At 52.4% G+C, this 20,008-nt stretch overlaps 1 protein-coding gene across 11 annotated transcripts in view; it reads left to right on the forward strand.

The window, feature by feature from the left end:
- A2M (alpha-2-macroglobulin) overlaps window positions 1–20,008 on the forward strand; it is a 93,753-nt gene that overhangs the window by 34,173 nt on the left and 39,572 nt on the right. Inside the window, exons 21-34 of one of the 11 annotated variants that reach the window (XM_034785882.1) lie at window positions 813–934; window positions 3,098–3,149; window positions 3,747–3,830; window positions 4,321–4,497; window positions 6,029–6,113; window positions 7,351–7,507; window positions 7,855–7,929; window positions 8,781–8,946; window positions 13,981–14,204; window positions 15,235–15,453; window positions 15,707–15,834; window positions 17,146–17,236; window positions 18,807–18,875; window positions 19,292–19,441. The exons of 8 other annotated variants lie outside the window; for them this stretch is intronic. In XM_034785882.1, coding sequence (XP_034641773.1) covers window positions 813–934; window positions 3,098–3,149; window positions 3,747–3,830; window positions 4,321–4,497; window positions 6,029–6,113; window positions 7,351–7,507; window positions 7,855–7,929; window positions 8,781–8,946; window positions 13,981–14,204; window positions 15,235–15,453; window positions 15,707–15,834; window positions 17,146–17,236; window positions 18,807–18,875; window positions 19,292–19,426 — 1,784 coding nt within the window. In that variant the 3' untranslated portion in view covers window positions 19,427–19,441. Of the gene's footprint in view, window positions 1–812; window positions 935–3,097; window positions 3,150–3,746; window positions 3,831–4,320; window positions 4,498–6,028; window positions 6,114–7,350; window positions 7,508–7,854; window positions 7,930–8,780; window positions 8,947–13,980; window positions 14,205–15,234; window positions 15,454–15,706; window positions 15,835–17,145; window positions 17,237–18,806; window positions 18,876–19,291; window positions 19,442–20,008 lie in introns of those variants that run through there. 2 more of the 11 variants (XM_034785865.1, XM_034785843.1) reach the window with 2 other exon arrangements.

Consider the following 20,008-nt stretch of genomic DNA (forward strand, 5'->3'; position numbering starts at 1 on the left):
GAGGAAGGCTGGCCTTATGGCTGAGGCACTGGACTGGACTCAGGAAACCTGGACTCAGTGTCCAGCTCTTGGGCAAGACAATGTCCCTGTGCCTCAGTTTCCCCATCTGACTACTGTGATGGGGGCCATATAAATACCTGGATTGACAGACTGGTTGGGTCTGAAATTTCTGGAAAAGGAAGATGATGGCTCTGAAACCCTGCAGGGGCCCGGGAGGCAGAATCTGAAGAACTGACCCTGCACTCCCCTCCTCTCCATCTTGCCCAGCCCCATTCGATGTAGCCATTGGAGTCTAGGGGTTGGAACTAAGGCTGCTGCAGAGCTGTGCTAAAGTGCTAACCTACATGTGACTTGAGCTCTGCCCTCTTTAGAGAGGTTTCCATGTAATCAAAGCAGAACACCAAGCGAATGACACTGACACCTCTGTAGCTGCAGTGCCTGGCAGAACACCTATCCTTCTTTAAAAAGAACAGGAGTACTTGTGGCACCTTAGAGACTAACAAATTTATTTGAACATAAGCTTTCGTGGGGCTAAAACCCACTTCATCGGATGCATGCAGTGGAAAATACACTTTCGTTATAGTGTGTATGGTAACACCCATTGTTTCATGTTCTCTGTGTGTGTGTATATATATATATATCTTCCTACTGTATTTTCCACTGCATGCATCCAATGAAGTGGGTTTTAGCCCCACGAAAGCTTATGTTCAAATAAATTTGTTAGTCTCTAAGGTGCCACAAGTACTCCTGTTCTTTTTGCGGATACAGACTAACACGGCTGCTACTCTGAAACTTATTCTTCTTTGTTTCAGGTAATGTGAATTTCTCAGTGAGCGCTGAGGCCCTGAAGACAGATCTGCCCTGCAGGAACGAGGTAGTGGAGACCCCGGACAAAGGGCAGAAGGACACGGTGATCAAACAGCTGTTAGTGGAGGTATGTGGGCTGTTTAGTCCCTGTGCTGAAGAGAAGCCATGATAACTTACTGCTGTGTAGTGACAACTGATATAATGCTGCAGGTCTTCTTGGTTTTATAGGGAAGCCATAATGACTTAATATGATCTCAGCAATAACACGTTCTCTAATGCTGTAAAGGGAAGCAGTGATAAGTCACTATATAAGCCAATATAAACTGTAATACTGCATAATTTCTTGCAGCAAAATACTGGTATCTTGTTACACCGTGTGACTGAAATAATAAGCAAAGGTGATAAGTTTCTCACAGTCATATCTTTTGGGACAGAAACCAAAGGAGAGTCCAAAGGAGAGCAACAAAAATGATAAGAGGTTTAGCAAACCTGACGTATGAGGAAAGGTTGAAAGAATTGTGCATGTTTAGTCTAGAGAAGAGAGAGCTGAGGGAAGAACAAGATAACAGTCTTCAAATATGTGCTATAAAGAGAATGGTGATCAATTGTTCTCCATGTCCACCAAGGGTAAAACAAGAAGTAATTGGCTCAGATTGCAGCAAGAGAGATTTAGGTGTGATACCAGGAATAACTTTCTAACTGTAAGGGTAGGTAAACACTGGCCCAGGTTACCTGGGAAGGCTGCGGATTACCCATTATTGCACGTTTAAGAATAGTTTGGACAAACAGCTGTCCAGGGTAATCTAGGTGTACGTGGCTCTGCCATGTTCTGAGGGTGATGGATTACATGACCGCTCAAGGTCCCTTCTAGCCCTACATTTCTATGGTTTTGTCCTGTTACAGTCAATCTGTTTTGGCTTTTGCTTTAACGTTATCCTATGTGCCAAGTGACATTTGAATTATAACTTGGCTCCCTTTTCAATATATAGGGACCCAAAGAACTGTGAAACACTTCGCAAAAAAATTCAAAATAAGTGATTTATAAACCTCTTCAGCTGAAGAATATTCACTTTGCTTCCGTCACCTTAGTGGAAATTTCCAACTTCCTCTTTGGCTGATCTGACAGTTCTGGAAACAGAGATGATTTTTCTCAGAATTATGAAGGAGGTGAAAATTGGGCTTAAAATAATAGGAGCCTAGTGGCAATTTTATGGGATGTAGGGGGTGTACTGGTCTTGCCCTGTTATTTTAAAGAAGGGGGAGGGGGTCAACTTTTGGATTCTCCCCCCTTCCCCCTGCCATACACACACACTTTTAAAAACTTTTTACCTTTTCCGACTGAAGAAAGAGAGGTAAAGGTTTTTTAAAAGTGTGAGAAAGTGAGGGAAAGCCCCTTTTCACACTTGGCTACAGTTTTCCACCTGGCAAAAGTTGGAATACAGTTATAAAAAGGGGGGAAACTGACTATTCTCAGAATAAAAATTTGTGGGGGAGGGGTGTGTTCCAAAAACAAAAATTATTTTGACTAAACCCACTTTTTTAACAACATTTAGTTCCTGAGTTTTAGTCAAAATTGTTTTGGTCATCTCAATAAATAACAGGGCTTCTTCTTTAGCTCAAGCCATGGGGGGTCTGGGCCTTTAGAGCAGGAGGAGCTGAGTTCTATCCCTACTGTAGCCCTACAGGACTAATTGGCCACAGTGTGTAATGGTGAATTTCTAGGTGGCCCTGCAGTCACTACAATATGTCATTTCAGGGCACTGAGCGCTTTGGCCCTGACCCAGCAAAGCTTGCTTTACTTTAGGCACATGACTTGTCCCATTGACCTCAGACAGCCTTAAAGTTAAACACTTGGCAGGATCGAGCCCCTACATCCCTTCATTAGCATCACAGCATATTATCAGCACCAGCACATGGTGTAAAGCTGCAAGTTCTGTCTGCGTAACAAGGAAAGTCCACGTTTTACGGTGTTCTAGCAGCAACTAATCACCCCTGGTAGAACACTGCAATATCCTCCCCTGGGGAGTGAGGAGGCAATAACTTGTTAGTACCAATTTCCAACTATTATCTGCTGGCTTCATGAGAATTATTATTACATGAGAATTTGCAAGTCTCCCTCTTTCTCTTATTCATGCCCTGCTCTTTCTTTCTTTCCCCCAGCGTTTTCCCTTCTCCCCATCTCTCCCCATCACCCCATGCCAGATGTTTTTGCCACCAGGTGCTCAGTGTCTCTGCAGGTTCTCACCTTTCTCATTTTCCTTCCCCTTCCCTTTTCCTCCCCAACCCAAAGCCTGAAGGGCTTGAGAAGGAAACGACCTACAACTTCCTGCTCTGTGCAGCAGGTAAGAGCCCCACACACCTGACCTGCCTCTGCAAAGGGAAGGGTGGAAACCCCGGATGTCCGAGGGGAAGAGCTAACTAGAAGCAGTAATATGGAACTGAGAAAGTGGGACACCTCCAGCTGGATAACAAGCAAACGTTTCCTAACACTGAAGGGCTGGAATGGCCCCCACGGGAAGGGCTGGAAGCATAGATCTTAGGGAACGTTCCTGCCCGGTCCTGGGGGGATGGGCTAGATGGGATTTAATGGGGCTTTCCCCTTCTCTCACTCTCTGATTCCATGGTGTGAAATTACAAACTGGAAGGTGCCAGGGAAAGAGCTGGAGACTGCAGTTCCCTTGTCTCACCAGGTGGTGGCACCTCGCTCCATGTGAAGGGCTGGGATGGCGGGTGAGGGGATCCACTCCTGAGAGGGGAGTTGGGGATGGGTGGGGGGTTCACTATAAAGCGATGGAGGAATGGAGCTGCTAAAGGCAGGGAGCCCCTGTGCAGTGCCAGGGGAAAGACAGCAGCAGAGTCCTAGCTCCTGTGCTGGGGCCTGGTCACTGTTATACACGGGGGGATTTTACTACAATCCCATCTATGTCACTTTTCCCCAGGAAAGACAGCGCCGCAGCCAATGTCCCTGAAGCTCCCAGAGAACGTGGTGCAGGGCTCGGCCAGAGCCTATTTCTCAGTGCTGGGTAAGTGAGGCAGTTCGAAGAGCCTGGCTGTGCATGCTGCTGCCGTCCCTTCCCCGTGCCTGATGGGGTACTGGTCTTTCCACCCGTTCTACTCCTCACCCCGTTGTGCACCCGTCACAGCCCCTCCCTTTATCCCCCAGCTACCCACTGCTGTAGTCTCTATCTAGCACTTCACCCCTTTTTCTCTCTCCTTCCCCCCACCTCTGACTCTGGGCCCAGGACTCTAGCTATTCGTCCAGCCTAGTGCTCCCATCTGTCCTTCCAGCAGCACGCCCTTCACTTTGCCTTTCATGTGTCCCTTCTCTCTCAGAGCATATTTCTCTGTCTCCTCCTTTCTCTGTGTTGTGTGTGTCTCTCTCTTTCCTTCTTATTGCCTGTGATCTCACAAGCCTGTTATGGATGCCTCACACTAGCATCCTTGCTCTGCAGTGCACTCTGCCTCCGCAGGCCGACTCTGGGCCACACTGACTCCCTGTGTCTCCATCCCCAGGAGATATCCTGGGCACAGCCATGCAGAACTTGCAGCAGCTCCTCCAGATGCCCTTTGGCTGCGGGGAGCAGAACATGGTCCTGTTTGCCCCCAACATCTACATCCTGGACTATCTGAATAAGACGGGGCAGCTTAGCGAGGAGACCAAATCCAAGGCCATCGGATACTTAGTCAGCGGTGAGGAGGGACGGGGCTTTTGTTTCTTCACTTGCTCCCTTCCAAGCTTGTGCTGGGAGCTTTTTGTGTCTGCCTTACTCAGATAATGCTCCAAGTGGGAAGGATGGATGGACTGAGGGAATTCACTCTTACCCCAGCAAATTAGACTCAGCTCCCCAGATGGCCTATAGGCCTTCCTAGCCACCAGTGTATTGGCAGCACCGTCACAACTGACCACACATCATTCACCTTTGAACCAGGGCCTCTGACACTCCCTCCCCCTCAACCCTGCACCAGCGGTCAGAGGTTCCCTTTCCCAGGAGCTACTCCGAGTAGTTACTTCATTAATGGTTGGTGTTACAATAGATCACTTCCCAATAGGGGGTGCCATAGCACAGTAGCATGCTTAGATCTAGGGTGACATCTAGGAACGTAGAAACTCTACTCTCTGGAAGTGCTCGATGCGAGAAGATGGGTCCATGTGGATGAATGACACAGCCTGGGTGCTGCACTGCACTGGGTGCATTTCTGCTGATGACATGCAAGGCTGAGAAGAAGAGCTGGGTTGGGTCTGCAGGTCAGGCAGCAGTAAATGGAGCTAAACCTGGGTTTAAGCCTTGTTTTCACTAGGGGAGATGTGTCTATTTGTAACACATTTAGCTGACTTGTAGTTTTAATACATGTTAGTTGATCACGGTAAACTCTAGAGTCCTCGCTAAGGTTAACTCAGCCAGCTAACATGTGTGAAACTACAAGTGCCTTGTCTGTGTTAGAATTGAAACACGTGTTAGCTAGCAATGTTGGTAATGCTCCTTTATTCCTAATGTGGACATGACCTTTGCCAGTAAAGCCAGTAGCCATGACTCTGAACACACACGGGGCAGAGCTGCTGAGTGACAAGTGGCCTTTTCCACAGAGTCACTTTTCAGAACAGCCCCAGTTTGGGTCACACCTTTGATTATTCCTCATTCTCCATTTCTGCTCCACCCTGTTTTTAATGAGGGTTAGCAATCTTTCAGAGACAGCCTTCCCATTTATTTTAGGTGCTGCAAAGGGATCCTTGAACCTGGTATAGGTGGCTAGTAGATGCACATCATAACCCTGTTGCCTGTACTTTCTTTTAACGCCTAACAGAAGACCCAGGCCTCTCTGCTGAGACACTGAGGCTGTTTTTAGGAATGGGAGGCCTGCCTGGCTTGTGTACTCTACATCGGACCTGCTTCTGCGTCTAAGGCTTGATCTAAACCTAGCTTTGTACCAGTGTAACTATTTCAGTTAAAAGGTGATATTTTACCAAAATAATTTAATCAGTTCAACCCCTAGTGTGGATGCAGTTCTACCCCTTTCCCATCTGGGAACAAGCTGTACTGGTATTAGCACTTTTATACTATACTAACTACATCCACACTGGGGGATTCGCAGCATTTTAATGCTACTGGTACAATTAAAGCAGGATGTTTGTGTGTAGACAGGGCTGAGGATTCTCTTTTCTTGGCTGATGTCTACAGCTGGACTTTATTGCAGTAAAACCCAACTTCATTCTCCCTTTCAGGTTACCAGACACAGCTGAAGTACAAACACCGGGACGGCTCCTACAGCACTTTTGGGCCACGTTATAGGCAATCAAGGAACACCTGGTAAGATTTCAGTGCTGCTGAATTCTTTCCCTTCTCTTGTTATAACCTGGAGCTTGCCCATTGTTAACAGGTGCTGATCATGAAGGGGCAGAGGAGAGGGGAGGAGCTCTAGAGCTGATGATGTGGGATAAGGCAACTATGAGAGGTGGTAGGGAAGGGAGATCTCCTTTAGTTCATATGCTAGAGGCCTGCGATTTTGGATTAATAACCATTTACAGCCCCCTGATTCCCTGCTCAGCTCAGGTTAGAGCAGTCTGGGGGCTGTTCTAACTTGCTCCAGGTGGTCACAGTCCCCTGAGGACCATATATCAGCTCGGTGTGTCCAGAACACAGCACACTCCAGCCACTCACTCTCTGTACCAGGGGTTGTATGGAGGATGATGTAAAAGTGCCGGCCAAAGATTCCCCTGCTGGGTGACTTGCTGGTAGTTTCAGTTCCCTTTGTGTTACCTGAGCAGGGTGCAGGGGTCAGAACAGGGCAGAGAATCCACCCAGAAGTCCTGATTGTGGATACTTTTTCTTTCTGAAATTATGTGTTTGACCCTCCGATGGAAAATTTAGCCACCACTGCCCTCAGGATAATGAGGTGGCTGGTAACTCAGGGTGGAGCCATCACAGCCCCTCAATGCTTAGTGTATGCCTTGCTGGGTGAACAAACAGTTCTGCAGGGAGTGGCAGTGGGCAGCTCTGTAGGGGTTGCTCTTCCCTCTGCTGCTACTGACTCCATTGCCCCAGTGTGGTGCTAGGGGGCGCTGTGCTGCAGGGAGCGGGGTGGGTGGCTCAGTAAGGGACATTCTTCCCCTCATTGCTGACCCCAGTCTGATGCTAGGGGGTGCTGTGATGCTGTTTTTATAATAAGAAAGTGCAGAGCCAGTGTCCTGGCCATTCCTGGTCACTGAAGATTCTGAGGACTGTTCTCCCAAGGGTTCTGGACAACCACCTTCTACCCCCTAAACTGTGCTCCGTCTGTTTGAAACCAATGCAGGAAGCTGGCTCACTTCCTGTCCTAAAATGGGCAGTTTTGCTGTGCCCTGTCAGACAACTGCTGGGTTTTGCCCCCAGGCTCTGCTGCATGTCAGTAGGTGGCTGAATGAGATAATGGTTCCCTGGCCCATGGCCACGAGTTCTCCGGCCCCTGCTGCTTCCCCTCAGGCTGGCGATGCCCCAGGACCCCGTCCCCTCCAGCGAGCACAGGGCATGGGAGGGAGCTCTCACTGCTGCCCGCTCTCTGTCGCAGGCTGACGGCCTTCGTCCTCAAGTCCTTCGCGCAGGCCCGCTCTCACATCTTCATCGAGGAGAAGCACATCCAGGACGCCCTGGCCTGGCTTGCTGGCAAGCAGAAGGAAAACGGCTGCTTCCGCAGCTCCGGGACGCTCCTGAACAATGCCATAAAGGTGACGTATCTGCCCAGCTGGCTTCCCATGGGCCTCATGGGACCCATACAGGACTCCAGTGACATGGAGAAAGCCTGCAACTGTGCATGGGAACAGCTCAGCCACTGCAGCACATGGGGCTGGGGCAGGGGGCTTGGAAATGGGGCAGATGGGATCTACCAAGGGAGGCAAGAGCGGGGGAGAACCATACTGTACGTGGAGTGACCATGGGTAGGGGAAGGGAGAAGAGGGGCAGATACTTGGAAGCTACCATAGTGTGGGAAGAACAGGGATGTAGAACGCTCCTGGGAGGAGGGGCCAGTGGGCGGGGTTTCGGGGTTAATGTCTCTCTCTGTGGTTCCCTGCAGGGCGGGGTGGACGATGAGGTCACGCTCTCTGCCTACATCACCATCGCGCTGCTGGAGATTCCTCTGCCCATCACTGTACGTACTTGTAACCCCTCAAGCCACAGACAGAGCTGGGGACCCCCCCAGTCAGCAGCCTCCCATCCCGAGAGAGAAGCCTTTAAAAAAGGGGGAAATCCAGTCAGAAAAGACTTTAAATTGAGATCCAAATCTGGAACTGGAATTTCCCTGCAGCTTCCCTTCCAGTCCAGGGCGCTGGTTCTGTCTCATCTCTAATCCTTTTATTTGATCTTTATTTAAAAACTTTTGAGGTGGCGCTTGCTTGATCCTCTCTTACAAGTCTACAGCTTAGAGTTTTACAGATATTTAACACTTGGGTAAATAATACTTAACCCCTTGGCAGTTGGCACCAGCCAAATGGGTCCCCATCAAGGGCTGATTTCTGTTCTCTGTCAGTTAGGTCTGCTCCACACCCAGAAATCGCACTGGCAAAAGTTTTATCATCAGCGAGCAACCGAAAAGACTATATTGGTGCAGTGAGTTGACACTGGGCCAGTTGTGCCAGCGCATTGTGTTCAACTAGTATCGGGCCAGATTGGCAAAAGTGTGGTGCGTTGTGGGTAGGCATCCCAGTGCCCTCTGTGCCGCTTTCAGCAGCACTGCCTTGTGGGGAAATGTTGCTGCGTAGCTTTCGCTGTGCTTGTGGGAAATGTTCACTCAGCACGTGGGACAAGGTAGCAAGTAGCAGGAACAGCTGTGGCTGTGGAGAATGTGCTGACTGTGTAAAAGCCAGGCGGGCTTCCCATCATTGGGCCCTTGGTTCAAAAGTGCTGCCAGACAGTCTCTGCTAAAGGGAATGTTGCACTGTGGGATTGCAGTGGGCGACCTCTCCCCTCCCTCTCTCAGCCCATGTCTCTCTCCCCACACAGCACTCTGTGGTCCGTAATGCTCTGTTCTGTCTGGAGACGGCTGCAGAGCAGGGAGGAAACCACGTGTACACTAGGGCACTACTGGCCTACGCCTTCGCCCTGGCGGGGAAGGAGGAGAAGCGCAGGGCACTGCTGGACTCGCTTGACAAGGAAGCTGTGAAGGAGGGTGAGAGTTCCTGACTGGCCCTTCTCCTGCATCCCAGCCCACTGGCCCTACATCTCCCACTTGGATAGTGGCCATGTATTGAGAATCATATACAGGTGCTCAGAGGGGAAACCACAGCAGAGGAAAGTTAGGAGGGACCAGGACCAGGCGGGAGAATGTTATTTGACATGAAGAAGCAAGATTGAGAGAGAGGCAGCCCAGGCAGCCAGAGCCGGCCCCTGGCACATTTCTGACCTCACAGCATGTTGTATCCCTGCCCTTTCAAACTGGGTCATTGATTGTATCCTTCAGTGTCCAACCTACCTATTAGGTAAAATGTCAACATTCCCTTTGCATTTGTCTCCCTTGCGTTTGTCCCTGCCTTTCCCTTGTCCCTGCCTTCCCTTCTTTTGCCCCCTTCCTCTACTCCAGAGCTTATTAGCTTTTCCTCTGTTTGTTTCAGTCTGTTTTCCCCTTTTGTATACTGTGAAATAACTGATCTCTCCTTTCTTTTCCTCATGCTCTCTTTCTTCTTCCCCAAGTCTCCAAATCTCTCACATACTCCTTTCTTCCCTGCCCACAAAATCAAAGGCATACTGTCCTGCTTCCTTGCACCCCACAAATCTCTCTCTCCCCACACACACACTGAAGCCTGCCCCAGGCACAAGCTAATGCACAAGCACGTGCAAGGTTGCCCCAGGACCCACTCACACACATAGGCTCCTTCTCCCCCACCCGAAAGCCATTCACACACACACACACACCCTGTTATGCAGGGTCCCAGCACACGCACACTCCAAGTTCCCTTCCCGTCACAACAGACACCTGGGTTCTCTGTCCCCTGCCCTAGCCCCCACAAACACAGAGCCTCCCCCACAATTTTCCCCTTCCCCAGCCCCACACTCATTGGCCTCATGCAGGTGAGGAAACTCACTGTGTTAGAAAATGCATTAACTGACACACTGCTAAAGACAACTCAGCACCTTGTCTAGATAGGATCAGGTGGGGTGAAAAACAGCAGCTGGTCATGGCCAACCCAATCACATTAGCTGCCTGTAGCTCACCTGAGGGCACCCCATAGCCTAAATTTACAAACAGCAAATGAATTTATAAGCCCAGCCATCCCTGTTTATGCTAGGTGCCAAGAATTGTTTACCAGCGTGCTGCTTAATGCATTTTCTTTTCTAACACAGAGCATTTCCCCAAGGTAGATGGACCTTCAGGCCTTGGCTACACACAAGTCATACTGCTGTATCTGTACTGGTATAGTTAAAGTGGTGCGACTCCCGCACTGTAGACAGAGTTATAGTAGTGTAAAGGTGGTAATACTGGTAGAACTGTTCCCGTAGAGATCTACCCTGCTTTGAGCAGGGGGTTGGACTAGATGACCTCCTGAGGTCTCTTCCAACCTTAATCTTCTATGATTCGATCAGTATATGTGTAACCCTTCTGCCCATCAGAGTTGGCAGCAACAAGGGCTGGCTTCAGAATCTAGGGATTCCTTTTCAATAACACAATGCAAAACCCGCTCGAGCCCCCACCCAGTGACCTGGGACAATTACATACCACCAGTACCGGATTTACCATGGCGCCGGGCCCATGGTCCAAAGGGGCCCCGGCCCGCTCTTCTCAGAGCCCCTGCTCTCTCCTCTGGGGGCAGAAGCTTGATGCTGCCAGCTGTTGGGGCCCCTGCTGCAGCAGGGCCGGCTCTGCCGGCAGCCAAGCTCCTCCCCCGCCTCTTCCCCCAGCGTGCTACATTCCCTCCCCTCCCCATCTCCCTGCCACCGATCAGCTGTTTGCAGGCAGGAGGGAGGGGGAAGAGTGGAGCCTCAGCATGCTCAGAGGGGGCGGGGCCTTGGGGAAGGGGTTGGAATCGGGGCATACCCCCTCCAGCCCCCCACATGAGCACACCCACAGCCCTCTGCTCACCCTGACCCCTGCACCCCCCTCATGCCCCCCAGCCCCCTGCCCTGACCTTGCACCCCCCACACCTCCCCAGCCCCCTGCCCTGACTCCTGCATCCCCCTCACACACACCCAGCCCCCTGCCCTGACCTCTGCACCCCCCTCATACGCCCCCAGCCCCCTGCCCTGAGTCACGCAACCTCCGCACACACGCCCTGACTCCTGCACCCCCCCCATCCCCCCCTCATCCTGAGCACCAAACAGGAGCTGCCCCAGGTAAGCGCTCCACACCCCAAACACCTGCCCCAACCCTGAGCCCCCTCCCTCATCCTAGCTCCTGGCCAGACCCCGCACCCCAACGTTTTTTTATAATATTTGAAAAGATTGTTAAGTGGTCCATCGAGACTCTCCGCAATTTTCAAGTGGTCTGTGGAAAAATGTTAGACTACAAGGACAATCAAGGTACCGCACTTTATTTTCATTTACTTGCTATTACTTATAGGAGGAGGATGAAGAAAAAAAGAATGAAAAATGGGGATTGGGGGGGTGATAAGAGAGAATGTTCTTTTTTTTTGGCTGGATCCCAAGGAGGAGCCCCAAAAATTAAGCTGAGCACAGGGCCAGGGGGCCCCACTAACTCTAAATCCACCACTAGCTGTCACGTCACCTGGGCTGGGGATACTGTGTCAGTTGATCCCCACAGTCTCCAACCTACCTGGGTAGTACAGCAGACATGGCCCTGCCCACTAGCTCCTCTCCACTCCCTAGCCCACTCACCACTTGCCCCCCCCCTTAAGCTTTAGCCCTCTCACTTTTAAAAATGATTGCTTGTCCCGCCCCCCCGGTTTTTCTGGCAGCCCTGTTGCCAGGTATCCAGTTTCAGACTGGAAACTCCAGTAGAAAATGGGACCTGAGTGTCCGGTTAACAGTGCTGACTGGAAACTAAAAGTCCAGTTATAGGAGTAACCACATTAGCCTCTGCTCCTCCCACTCCCAACACCCACCCCAGAGGGCTGGAAGAGAACCTGTCCTGCTGCTGTGGGAGGAGGGGCAGCTCAGTGCAGAGAGAGACAAAGAGACTGGGCTAGAACCAGGTAGGTACCCGCTCTATGTGGGCAGGGGCAAGGGGGGATCCTGTTTACCCCCTCCCCAGCCCTGCTGCACTTGCAGTTTACTCCTGGCCCCTCCCTTGCTCCAGGGACCAACTCTAGCTCCTGCCCCACTGTGCTTTTGCCCCCAGCCCCTTTTATAATCATTCCCCAGGGGAGCCCACAAATATGTTTGGTGCCGGGCCCACAAAAAGTTAATCCGGCCCTGCATACCACCCCCCTGGGCACCTTAAGAGGCAATACTTCCCCTCTGGCAAACACAGAGTCTGAATGAAGCAAAAGCCTTTTAATAAAGGAGGGAAACAATGCGGCATGATGTTGGGGAAATACCACAAACAGGATTCATAACACAAACCATGAGCAAAAGACCCCCCAGGTAAGTTTGGCTAGGCCGATGAAAACTCTCCATCCGTCACTCAAGAAGATGTCACCCCTGCCCCTGAAGTCCTTTTCCACAGTTCACCACCAGATGTCAGGGTAGAGCTCAGTCTGTGCCCAGACTAGAGGTACCAGTAGAAAAGTTACAGCCCTAACCAAAATAGTTGTAGTGGCACAAAATCTGTGTGTTGTCCAGGTCTTAGAGGCGTCTTCTCTCCCTTCCACCCTTCTTGAGTGTCTCTCCCCTCCTCCCCAACCATGTGTGCAGGTTCTCTCCCTCCCTTTCCTGCCCTCCTCCCTAGGATCTCTCACCCAAGGTTTTTCTTTCCTTCTCCCCTGGTTTCTCCTTCCCTCTCCCTCTCCTTGCTCCTTTGGGTCCAGACCGTCGCTACCCTCCTCTCCGCCTTTGCCTCAGGAGGATTCCTGTCCCCCCCACCCCCCTCCCCAGGACTGTCGCCCATTTTGAGGAGGCAGCCTGTTGCAGGGGGAGGAAGCAGCTCAGTGACATCTAGCTTCCCTCCCCCCCGCCCCAGGCTCTGGTGGCTACAGCAGCCCAGGGGTGGGCCAGCACCAAGAGCAGCTCAGGGGGCAGCAGGTGAGGCAGAGGATGGTTTGGTCCAAGGGGCATTACATGGAGAGAAGCATCAAGGGGGCACATTTTAGGACACTGGGAGATGCCTTACAGCTCCCCAGACGTAGGGGTCATAACCAGGGAGGAGAGAGTTGGGGCCGGGTCCCCTTTCCCTAGGGCTGGTTCCTGTGGGGATGGTTTGATTGTTGCTTTTTTTAAGGTGCTGAAATATTCATATAAAGACAAAGGGAACTTTTTAAAAATGAGAGCTGGGGCCGGTGCTGCCGGTGCCTGACTTTGCATTGACACGGGTGTATATGGGGGTCCCACCCCCCCCACACCTCAGTGCTGTGAGTGAGCATATCGTGAAACCTGACCAAATGGTACCATTCCCACTGAGCAATAGCACAGCTCTGCCGGTGTCTTCGCTGGCTCTGCTCCATTCCTCACTCCAAGCACTGCTCCTCACTCTGAACACTCGTTCCATGGGAGTGATGGCCCCTGGTCAGCACAGAGTGACGTCTGCTCCCTATAGCAACAGACAAACAAAGAGGAGAAGCCTGATGTTTGGACTGATAAAATGAAAAAACAGATCATTCCGGAGGGGCCCAAATTAAGGTCCTGGTGTCCCAGGAAATCCCAGGAAGAACTGGGACTGTGCTGGTAAGAAAAGGACTTATGGGCTCTTCACCCTGCTGGAGTGGGGTGTGACCGTCACTGCTGTAACCCTTCGGCCTTGAGCGCCTGGGGCCATTTAGCGACCTCACACTTTTTGGATCAAAGAGCCCAATAAAGGCTGCTACTGTCCATTCCTGGGATGTGCCTTCATAAGATAAAGGGGATGTAGGCACAGAGGTGGCAGCCTGATTAGTTGCTGAGAGTTCGTACCACAAGGTTTGTATAAATCCACTAGACCAGCAAGTGAGGGATTATTTAATCCTTTCACGTCTCATGTCAATATGCCAAATGAGGACGGGGGGGTCTGTTCTCCCACCTGCAGCAGCAGAAGGTCAATAACCCCCTTAGAAATGGCATGTACTAAGCATCTGTATTTCCTTCTCTCCTGCCCACCCTCTCCCTTCTCCCACGGCAGATGGCTCCAGTCACTGGCAGAGGCCCGGGAAGGAGCCGAAAGCCCATCTCCCCTTCTTTCACCCCCGTGCTCCTTCCGCCGAGGTGGAGATGACGTCCTACGTGCTCCTCGCTTACCTCACCACTCAGCCGGCGCCATCCCAAGACGACCTGTCATTAGCAGCTCAAATTGCAAAGTGGATCAGCAAGCAGCAGAATCCCAACGGGGGCTTCTCCTCCACCCAGGTGAGCTGTTCCCATCCCCAGCCTCAGACACCCAGGGCAGGAGGGACAGGCAGACAGGAGAGGGCAGGAGACAGACAAGCAACCTGGTGGATGGGGGAGGCTGCCCTGGGGAGGGGGCAGTCCCCTCACTGTACAGTTTAGATCATGGGATAGTCACAGCATGGAGCATAGTGACATCCAATCCCCACAGGCTCCAGCGGGCTAATGAGGCGAGAGACTAGACAACTGATACTCCTGTGTACGTAGGGCAGAAGATTCGCACTGAGCACCCATGAGTGCAGTGCCATCCCCCAGCACTGACCTTATCCAGCCAGGCCAATTCAGCTCAGGAGTTGAAGTCTCCCCAGAGAAGCAGCAGCAGCCAGTCACTTCCAGACACACCCAGGGGGAAGCACCATCCTGAGTGACAACCAAACAGGAGGTGCCACCTCCCCCTTTGAGTAGGTGCAGGCCATGCTGGTGCTTGGAGGCTGGGACCTCCGGGAGTGACCTCTCTAGACAGGACCAATCATTGGCTCCATGTTCCACCATATCCCTGGTTGGCTTGATACCCACAGGGCTGAAAGACTTTCTCATACTCCATTACTGAGCCTCCTGGCTGCCTCGCCATGGTCCTCTCTGAGCCACAGGCAGCTCCCATTTCACTTGGTCTGTCTGTCCTGAGCTGCCCCTTCGGGCAGGGTGTCTTCATGGGAGGGTGGATGGTATCTTCCCCCAGCTCCTTTCAGTGGAGTGTCAGAGATACCAGATCCCCAGAGTTCCCAAAGGTATTTAGACACCTGGCTGCTTTCAATGGGAGAGAGGTGCCTAAATACCTTGGAGGATCTGAGCCCAAGGGAATAGGGAGCATGGTGTGTGCTGGTGATGGGGAGAGAATGGGTGGAAATGGGAAAAGCCGACCTTTCTGTCTCTCTTCTCCACCTGAGCAGGGCATTGGTGTGTTGGAGTTGCTGTCGGGATGGGGACTCCAGGCCCATGGAAATGGCTAATTTATCCCCTTGGGTGCCTCGGCCCATCTCTTGTCTGGCAGGACACAGTGGTGGCACTCCAGGCACTGTCCCGATACGGAGCCTCCACCTATGCCAAGAGCGGAGGAGTGTCCACAGTGACCCTGCAATCCACAGGGAACTTCCAGTCCCAGTTCCAGGTGGATCATACGAATCGTCTGCTGCTCCAGCGTGTGGCACTGCCAGAGGTGCCAGGGGACTACAGCACGGGGGTGACAGGAGAAGGATGTGTCTACATGCAGGTGAGGGCCCTGGGACAGGGGGAGAGGGAGAGGATGCTGCTGAGGGGAGCCCATCTCATTCCCATGGAGATGGCAGGGTGGGTAGGCTGGGTAAGGAGGGAAGGAAAAGAGAGGAAGAGATGGGGGAGGAGAAAATAGGAAAGAGGTGTGAGGAGGAGAGAGAGTTGACAGAGAGAAAGGAAAGAATGAAACTGAGCGGAGGGAAGGAGATGGACAGATGGAGACACACAGAGAAATGTGTATTCTCTTTCAGACCAGCCTGAGGTACAACGTGCTCCCCAAGCCAGGCGAGGCGCCATTCGCGCTGGAGGTGCACACAGTCCCCAAGACATGTGACAGCCCCAGGGCCCAGAGGACCTTTGACATCTCCATAAACATCAGGTAACTCCCCATCACAGGGCCAAGCCTTCTGTAGCAGCCTTAGGGCTGGGGACACATCACTCCAAGAGGGCCCAGGAGTGAGGGGAGACCCCAGAAAAGTAGATATAAATAATTATTTTTCTAAAAATTAAAAAATGGATCTTTACATTAAATCGTGGTATTTTCTTAACTGCAATTGGTCTTTTCAATGTCAATCAGATTTTGTATTTCTGTGTTATCAGCTCTTCTGCCCCCCCCACCTCCCCGTGATTGTTTTGTGCTTATTACTCTGAGAGCTTCAGTAACATCCTTTGTGTGAGAGAAACACAAACTCAGACACAAAACTGCCCGGCCAGTAGCCCGTCCTCTATCTGCAAACACCACCACCCTCCCACAGAGCGAACTACCCCCAGTCACAGGAGCTGAATGCTTTGACTTGACCATTCTCCTTCAGCAGGATTTGCAGTCTGAGTTCAATCAGACTCGTGCTCCTAGATCACTTCGGTGCTTTTATAAAACTCACCCTTAGCTGCCAAAATATGGGCTTAGCAGTGTGTATATAAAAAAGCTCACAATTGCTTTGCTAGTGTATGGAAAGAACGTCCCAGTGCTAACACTAAACCAGTTTGGATCTGAACTGACAGAAATTTTATCCCAATAAAACCGATGTTTTTAATAATAATACAATTTTAGCCCCTGATGCTGCAAACACTTCTCACATGTGCTCCAGTTTCCTCACCTGTGCCTCTGTTCATGTGACTGGAACTAGGTACCTGCTAAAAAGTTTGCAGAAACAGCACCTTCACTTCCAATATTTTGGTTTTTGTGTTCAGAAGTTTTGTAAACTTCTAATAGGATCCTCGAGCAGTAGTAGCATTTAGAAACACCGGTTTTATAAGTTAGTTCAGCACACACTGTAATCTAAAGTTTTAATTGCACAAACCTTTACACTGATTTTCAAAACCTGAATCACATATAAATCAATTATATTTTAAAAAAATCAAGTTATTTAAATCCCAATTTCAGTTGCTCCCTCCTCCTGCCCCCACCAATGATGGGCATATTTTAACTAAACCCCTTATTGGATGGGAAGCCCTGTGCTTGAGGGACTTTCAGCAAACTTACACTGCTCCAGGGCAGGACTGAGGGGCATTGGCAGGGCTGTGTGGGGAGCCCAGGACTGGAATAGCAGGGGCTGCAGGGCAGCAGTGAAAGCTAGTGGCAGGACAGGGGACCACTGAGGGTGGGAGATGCTGCAGGTCAGGGTTGAGGTGCATCAGCTCTGTGCTGAGATGCATGAAACCTTGTTTCGTTTCCCGCTTGGTCTCCCAGTTACACAGGGAAACGCCCCGTCTCCAACATGGTCATCGTTGACGTTACGATGCTGTCAGGATTCATCCCTGTGAAGACATCAGTGAGGAAGGTAATGGCCCTTCTGTGTATGGGCGGCAGCTCCCCAGGGGTATCTGCCCCACACCCCAGCGGAATCCAGCTCCCCACAACCCCAACCTCACGCAGTGGCCATTCAGGGTCCCTTGACTCCAAATCCACTTGAGGGGTAGCTAGCCCCAGGTTAGCTCCAAACCCCAACCCCTCATTTGCAGTCTGGCCCCTCCCTTGTCCCTTCTCCAGCATTAAGACCCTCCTTGTCTCCCGTCTCTTTGATCCCATCTTTTCTTTCTGACCCTCCCCTGATTCCCCACTCCTTCCCCGTCCCGTCCCATCCCCCTGAGCTCCCACTCAGTGACTCCCTGATGAATTGTTATGCACAGGGTGAGCAGGCCCGGTTGGAGGCACCTCACAGTCTCCCTTGGAAGGGGCAGCATTCCTGTAAGGGGAAGTCAGGATGGGCTCATGGGGTGCTTGGGAGAGAGAGTGAGGAGCCTCCACCTCCCTGTGCCCCTCTCTGGTCCCACAGCTTTAGCACCCACCCCACACACACTGCAACTCCTGAGCCCACGCCAGGCCGTGCATCTTCTCAGTGAGACCCAGATAGTGGGAGGTGCCCGTTCAGGGGCCCTGAGGTGAGATCTCACCAGATTAATGAAGCCTGTGAGAACAGGGAAGGCAGTGCCCACAGCCACAACCCTCCCCTCAGGGGACGGGTCAGACACTGAGCTGATGCTGCACTTGATAGAGGCCCAGTCCCACAGGGTGACTTAGGGTTGCCAGATATTTCAAAACGACAAGCCCAAATGAGTCTCAAAACAAGCCCCAAATGCACCACTCCTTGAACAACCACCGTAAGCACTGAGGATATATTCCTCCCACCTTCCCCACATAACACCCCCACACACACACTGCGACACCCCCCACACTCTTTGCCAAACCGGATGATCCACGGTGGCAGGTAGCCCCATAGGGGCCTGCCCGCTGTGGGGCTGACTCACTAAAAGAGCCGTGCACCCACCCGTGGGGATGGACTGCCTGGTCAGGACGCTGGCCCCAGGTCCAGCCATACAGCTGCCAGCACATCTAAGCAAGAACCTCCTAACACCACCCCCTGCACCCAGTCATTGTGGGAGGGCTCTGGCATGGACAAGGGTGACTCCAAGTGCCAGTGAGGTAGGGATGTGTCTGCAATCAAACAGTGTCTGATTGTTGCCAGCTGGGGCCCTTAGTCTTACCGGGGGTATCGGAGTTTAGGGAGTCCAGGCTAGTGTTCCTCTAAGTCCTCTGTGTGCTGAGCTGTCTCCCAATCCATCCTGGCTTGCTGCCACGGTCGCAGTCTTCTTGCTGCCACTGGCAGCCGCGGGCAGGGTGCCACATGGTGGGCAGCGTGGTGGGTGGTGGCGGCCTGGTCTCTGGGTCAGGTTTTGGAATTCAGATGCTCTCAGGCTGGGGCATTTCACACCTCAGTGCACTAGGTGGGTAGGGCCACACTAGAGACTCCACCCCTTCCTTTAAGGCACCGGCATCCCATTGCTTAGCGCTCTGGGTGGTTTGAAGTGGGGCTCAGTAACATCCTGCTTCTCTCCCTTGGCCACTGGCAGCTGGAAGGACATAACCACATCCACCGCACAGAACTGAGCACCAACCACGTGCTGCTCTACATGGAGCAGGTGAGTGCTCAGATGGGGCCGGGATGGGCCAAGGAGAGTTACCCCCATCGTATCTGCGATAGAGGCACTGAGTGGAGGGAATCTCCCCGGCCTGGGCCAGGAAAGACAAACCCATGTATCCCCCGCCAGCTGCTGCTGCTCCTCAGTATTTCCCTTCAGCACTTCCTGCTCCCCCAACATACAGAGCCTACGGGTACCGCGGAGAGCGGCTCGTACCCGGGCAGGGGAGGGCAGGGCTTCTCCCTCCTCCCCTAGGGCCTGATCCTTGCCAGGCCCTGCAGCCAAGGGGGGCAGATGCTGCACCTGCAGGATCATGGGGGGGAGCAATGGGGGAACACGGAGGGGAGATGGGGAAGGAGAGGATGAGGTGGCTCAGAGCGTCCTCCTGAGTCTCGTCTGTTTCCCCCTGACCCCAGGTGAGCAATGTGACTCAGAGCTTCTCCTTCGCGGTGGAACAGGACTTCCTCGTGCAGAGCCTGAAGCCGGCACTGGTGAAAGTCTACGATTACTATGAGACGGGTGCGTGTGGGGCAGTGCTGGGGGGACGTTAGCCCCCATGAGCCTGTCACAGGGACGGGAGAGGCCACAGTCAGAGCCACACGGGACCCGCTGGGCACGGGATTGTGTTTGGCCTCGTTCTCTCGATGATCCACCTCCCCACTCCTGTGCTGCCTCCTGAGGGTGGGGACAGGGCTGGGGCTGAGCTGAGAAACTCACACCAGCACTGCCTCCTCAGTGACTGCCCATGCAGGTTCAAAGGCAAACCCCATTCCCTTCTCCTCCTGCTTCCACTGAGCTGAATGCCCTGCCGCCACCATCCCTGACACCGGTTTGTCCCACACAGACAGCGTCCCCCTCTCATCTCTGGACACAACAGGCCCATCTCAGCAGCGTCACCCCTCTCCCAGATGAGAGTGTGGGGCACACCGGGATTATGGGCGAGGGATCATATTCCACTGGCCTCATGCTCGCACCACGAGCCCCAGACCCCTCCCGAACTGTAGAGGGAAGGTGCCAACCCAGGTGGGTCAGAGCCAAAAAGATCTGGGAGGGTCCTGGGTTCAGATCCTGCCCTGAGATCCCAGATCTGGGTGTGACCTGGGGGAGGCACATTCGCTCCTCCACCTCCCCAG

The sequence above is a fragment of the Trachemys scripta genome, chromosome 1 (genome assembly GCF_013100865.1).
Source record: "Trachemys scripta elegans isolate TJP31775 chromosome 1, CAS_Tse_1.0, whole genome shotgun sequence".
NCBI classification, from domain to species: domain Eukaryota; kingdom Metazoa; phylum Chordata; order Testudines; family Emydidae; genus Trachemys; species Trachemys scripta.